The sequence below is a fragment of the Crocodylus porosus genome, unplaced genomic scaffold (assembly GCF_001723895.1).
Source record: "Crocodylus porosus isolate Cpor-Errol unplaced genomic scaffold, CroPor_comp1, whole genome shotgun sequence".
In the NCBI taxonomy this organism is placed as follows: domain Eukaryota; kingdom Metazoa; phylum Chordata; order Crocodylia; family Crocodylidae; genus Crocodylus; species Crocodylus porosus.
In genome coordinates, this window is record NW_017728934.1 from 232,748 (window position 1) to 238,371 (window position 5,624).

The 5,624-nt window shown below is 40.3% G+C and overlaps 1 protein-coding gene across 1 annotated transcript in view; it reads right to left on the bottom strand.

The window, feature by feature from the left end:
• SRPK1 (SRSF protein kinase 1) overlaps nucleotides 1-5,624 on the bottom strand; it is a 34,118-nt gene that overhangs the window by 5,438 nt on the left and 23,056 nt on the right. The window contains exons 12-13 of the mRNA XM_019546216.1: nucleotides 4,453-4,560; nucleotides 3,024-3,093 (exon numbers count right to left, since the gene is read on the bottom strand). Coding sequence (XP_019401761.1) covers nucleotides 3,024-3,093; nucleotides 4,453-4,560 — 178 coding nt within the window. The remainder of the gene's footprint in view (nucleotides 1-3,023; nucleotides 3,094-4,452; nucleotides 4,561-5,624) is intronic.

Sequence of the window (5,624 nt, forward strand, 5' to 3'; positions counted from 1 at the left end):
TCCCTCCCCCCTTTTTTAAAGATGGCGACCACGTTGGCTATCTCCCAATCATCTGGCACCTGGCCCAAGCACCACGAGCGCTCATAAAGCCATGCCAAGGGCCCTGCAATAACCCCTGCTAGCTCCCTCAACACCCTGGGGAGGGAGCATCTGGACCCGCTGATTTGAACACGTCCAGACCCTCCAGAAGCTCTCTAACCCAGTCCTCCCCAACCTGAGGTCTGGAGGCGTTCCCCTTGAGTCCGTCTTGCATCACGGTGGGGAAGTCCCGGTCCCTGCCCAAGAAAACGGAGGTGAAGAATTGGTCAAAGAGGTCTGCTTTCTTCTCTGGCGCAACCAACAGGTTGCCCAGAGGATCCTGCCAGGGGCCCCTCATTTCCTGGTTCTTTCTTCATCCTCCCCATTTATTTGAAAAAGGACTTTTTGTTATCTTTGATTTTGGACGCAAGTCTTAGCTCTATGTCCACCTTAGCTTTCCTGACACCCCCTTACAGGCCCGAGCAGAGGAGGTATACTCCTCCTTGGAGACAGCACTCCCTTCCACCCGTTGTATGCTGCCTTTTTGGCAATCAGGCATTCCCGTACATCCTTAACTTGGAAAAGTTAAGATGAATCAACCAAGACAGAAGTCAAGAAGCACATAAACCCTGCTGCCATTCAGGGGCAATGCGACTTTAGTGATACTGCTGCAGTCCAAAGGCACTCAACTCCTGATTTTACCCACCTAGCTGAGTCACTTCGACCTTACTGAGTGTTCCCATATCAAGAGCTGTACACATCACTGTTTCAGATGAATACTGAATTGCTTAGGCTTAAAAAATGCGTAAGTGTGTAAAAGTTCCCGGCATCAACAATTAATTTATTTTTATTAGGTAATTATTTCTCCAGTTTTAACCATGCAAAAATATATGCAATAGTGACTAGGGTATTCTCTGTGGAGCTTTCAACGGCTTCTAGAGAAAGAATAGCTTGCTAATTATACTAACACTTTGGTCCAAATCTCATGGAATGCATAACCATGCATGCCTTTTAGTTTTCAATGCCTTTTGATCCATGTTTTTATCTATTCAGTAAACAATCTGACTTTCTTTAGCACATGGTGGTGGTGGTGGTTAGGATTCACATGCTGTATTTTATATAACAAGTACAGCAATTCCTGCTTCTGAAGATCACTCTCTCACCTAAACTGCTGCAGCCAGGGGTGGAAGGAAGGAATGATATGGCAAGATACTTGTAAGGCCAAGCCTCCTCAACGTGAGCACTACAATCAATGCTTTTGAGGGGCTGCTCGGACCCTGAATATTGGGAAAGTTTCAGGTGCTGAAAAAGACTTGGCATTTTGCACTGAGTGCTCAGACATTCCTACGACAGGAGGGTTTACATGCATTCATTCTCTGCTGAAACAATGCAACAAGATGAGATGGTGCTTGCCCACTTGCAGACCATGTGTGACACTCACAGCAGTGTCAAAGGAATTTTACTGGTGCAACAATAAGCCTCTGCTCCAGATGCATATGGACCACACCAACAAGCATAAAAACACAAAATCAAGTTACTATGAAGATGTTAAATGAGGTTTACACATTAGGCTAAATGTGATTTTTCAGCTACTTGATCAGAACAAGGGTTCTAAAGTGACAAAATAGGGACTGTATGAGGAAGGTAACTTGTTAAAATTTGTGGGAGCCACACACCATCAAAGGTACACTATTTTTCTGTATATGCAACAGACTTAATAGCTACATATTAGACATGTTGCAATTATGGACCCAACTCCTTAAATGTCATGATCTAGAAAGCCACAGGTAAAATTTGCCTTTAGAGAGAGTGCAGTCTCTGGATTTTCAGTTCTCTGTTGCTGGTTTCATCATATTCTGGACATGCACAATAGCTGTATTCACTAGTAATTGGAAAGAGAACAGTTCTGGTACCTCTATATTTAGGCTAATGGGCAACAGAATGAATGGTTAGATAATTGTATTGCTTATGTAATTTCTGTTTGAGACTTGAGGCACAGTCAAAGGCTGTCAGAGACACCATCTGTGAATTACTGTTGCTAGTGCTGACGTCTCACTAAATAAAGCAGTGGTTAAAAGAAATCATTTTATTCTGAACAAAGTCTTAAGCCGCCAACATCAAATTCAGAGTACCGACTTGCACAGATTGCAGTTATAACTCATTACCATCAAATCTATTCATTTCCTCCTGCTCATTTTAAAAGGCAGATAAAGGCGTCACTATGAAAAGCTGTAGTCAGGTAGGGCAACAGTGAAAGTGTTCATTACACTGCATATTTATATACAAAATTCACTTGCTGCTATAACATGTTTCTGGTATTTAGAGGTGGCCATTTTACTGGTCTCTTTCTGAGATCAGGTTTGCTCAGAGCACTAGGACTCAGAGGAGACCAGTAATATATTCCCAGCCCGCCCCAGACTATTTTGTCACGTTGAAGAGTCAGGTCCCATCCGTGCCTCAATTTCCTTATCTGTAAAGTGAGGATAAAAGTACTTGTTTTACAAAGGAAAGCCTTTTCAGGTTTATAAGGAAACAAATACCGAATAAAAGGAAGGCATATTATAAAACTGTTCAGTGTCACTTTTGTTTGTATGATCAGATGTCTAACCATGTGCACTATGGAGATTACATGTTCTGGTTTAAAGGCCTTTGGAATACAAACCCGTAAAAATCAGGGACTGGTTACAGAACCTACAAGAAACAAGAAGGACAACAAAGGCTGAGGGGTATACTCAGATTGAATCGTAAGATGAGAAATGGCAGAAGCAGCAGTAAAGAGAAGGTTAATTTGGTATCAAACAAAAACTAAATTTTTCCAGATCAGCATTTCACAGTAAAGCTTCAACAGCATGGATGTTTCCTAATTTTACTAACTTGGGGCCTGTTTACTTATACAAAACATCTGTGCTTCAGTGTCTTCCAAGAAGCAGCTCTTTGTCTCTGGACAATCCCTCAATTTATTGCTCTCTCTCTTTTTTTTTTTTTTTTTTTAATGAAAGACACACCTTCATCCCGAGAGTAGTCTTCTCCAGAGTGAGGCTCAAATAGGTAGTCTCCTGTAGCCAATTCAAAGGCCTAAACAACAAAAAAGTAGTGTTAAATCACATTAGGCACCTCTAACTGGATTGTTCTAGGTTTTCCACTGAATTAAACCCAACATATACACTGTAAAGTGCAACACAATGCTGCACCTTATAGAAATATCTCCATCAGCATCAGTGTCCGAATCATAGCAAAGTGGAGAATCTATGAACTAAAAATCAAAATAATTAAAACAGAGTGCAAAATTTAGGATCCACACACTTGACCCAGACCAGATCTCATATTTAAAAGCATCACAAGCATGCAAGATACTTGGACTAAAAAGGTGGGCTTTCTTTTATTAAGCTTCCTCCAAAAAAGCAGGTTTCAGAAGCTCGTCAAATTTTCTAGACAGCTTCTCTCTGAATCTCTTTCTAGATTCAAAAGCATTTTTGATTGATTCTGAATGAAGTTGACACATGACACTTTCCCATGTCAACACGTCAGTGCTAAATGGCACTTGTATGTCAAGAGCTTATATTTAGGCAGCTGTTCACAAGGTCTTTGTACCCCTAAGACTTCACAATTACTGAACCTTCACAACTACGGAAACAGCCTCATATTTACCACAGGAGGCACGCACATACACAGTTATCATGGAGTACATGACGCACCAAGTTCACATACCAACTTACACAGTGATAAATTTGCTCATGTGCCCATATACCAAGTGTTTTATTTATTATTTAATACCCAGCGCTAAGGTTGCCAAGAAATCTTCCAAAAGTGACTCAGCTTAAACTTGTTTTATTTCAGGAGTCTGCAGAGATCCCCGAACAGGCCTGCCAGACTAAAACTGAGTGCTACTCTGGTACATCACAATATCTAAATGTCCAGCTGCTAGCTGATTTAACAGCAACACTTCTTATGATATGCTCATTCTACAGTTCCAAACTGGTTCTCAAGGTCTCTCAAAGGCAAAGAGGACAAAATTCCTCTTACCAAGTTTCAGTTCCAGCTTCTTTTCAACAACATACTTAATGCATTATGCATCAATACAAGAACACTGAGTATACTGAAAATCTGAAGTCTGGAGAGAGAGTAAAATATTTATCAAGATAAACACCATAATCTGCATGGGGAAGATTTAAAAGAGCGATAATGCACAAGTCTGAGGTTTCTGCCATATAATTAAAATTTAATACCCTGTATAACACGTGGGCCCCCTGGCTATAAACCTACACAATTTAAAAACTAATGGATCTCTTTCAAGAGAGAACTCCCAATCTGTGTCTGAAACAAACTAAGAACCACTGGAGAGACGATTAAAAACAAGCAGGAAGTTAATACTTTCCTTCCCTCCTTATCCTTATACTGAATCAACTGTATAGTCAGAAAGCTTACTGAACTCACCATACAAGCTGTGCTCCAGATGTCAGCAGGAGTGTTATAACCAGATCCAATCAATACCTCCAGGGATCGGTATTGCCTTGTCTGAATATCTTCAGTGAAGTGCTTGTGCTAAAGGAGAAAAGAAGTCTTTATTAAAATGCAAGTGATCTTTAATGGAAACGATGCTATTGAAGTGAAGACGAAAACAGTGATGAAAACAGAGACATCTCTCAGATGAAGTTGACAGACAAGACTAAGGAAGTGTTTAAATGAGGGAAAAAAATTCTGTAAAAATTAACATGATCTAACTACAGACAGTTTTCCTAGCAGAAACTTTTCTTCAGAAGCAGCAGCAGGGAAGATGTCCATTTTAAAAATTAACCTGCCAAGCGTTATCAAGCCACTTGTGATAGTTTCTATCAGAAATGAGCCTGCTTAACAGTCAGTATTTGACAAACCTGAAACATATAGCTTGAACTGTAGAAAGCATGCTTACTAGCTGGACTCGTTTCAAAATAACGAGCTTGCGCATTAATGCTAGAGAATTAAGGAGGTCAGACAACAGCACATCGGGAAAATTTAGAATTAAAGCAAATGGCAACGTTTTGGTGAACACAGGCTGAGTGTCGTTATATATCCTACATTAAACTCCAGGCAGACACGTAATCATAAAACCAGGTTTTAGTTCCCTGGAACTCCACATTCATATTTCTACATCTCTCTTACCAGAGAATGATTCTGTATCTACTTTAAGCACCTAAAGCTATGAACACAACTAGGACACTGCCTCACTAAGTGATGCAAGTCAAACACAGGGCCCTGAACACTTGGGACATTTCAAAGTATTTAGCAGCCTTTTACAAGCCTTCAGTCTTTTACAAGCATTTATATAGGCAGTCTTCTACTCAAGATTTCAATTTGGCTTCAGAATATTGCAGTACATACAGGATTTGCAGGGACAAAATTGTTTACATTCAGTCTTCTGCAACCAGCAGTCAAGCTAATGAGCTACAAGGTTGGCTACAACAGGGAACAGCAGAGGATCTTTCAAACACTGGAGGGATAACAACATGATTCTTCCACTCGCAGAACTGCACAGGAGCAATAAGCATTTTCCATCTTTTATATATATAAAAAAAAAAAAAAAAAAAAAAAAAAATGGTGCCTTCTACATCCTCCCTAACTGGGAACAG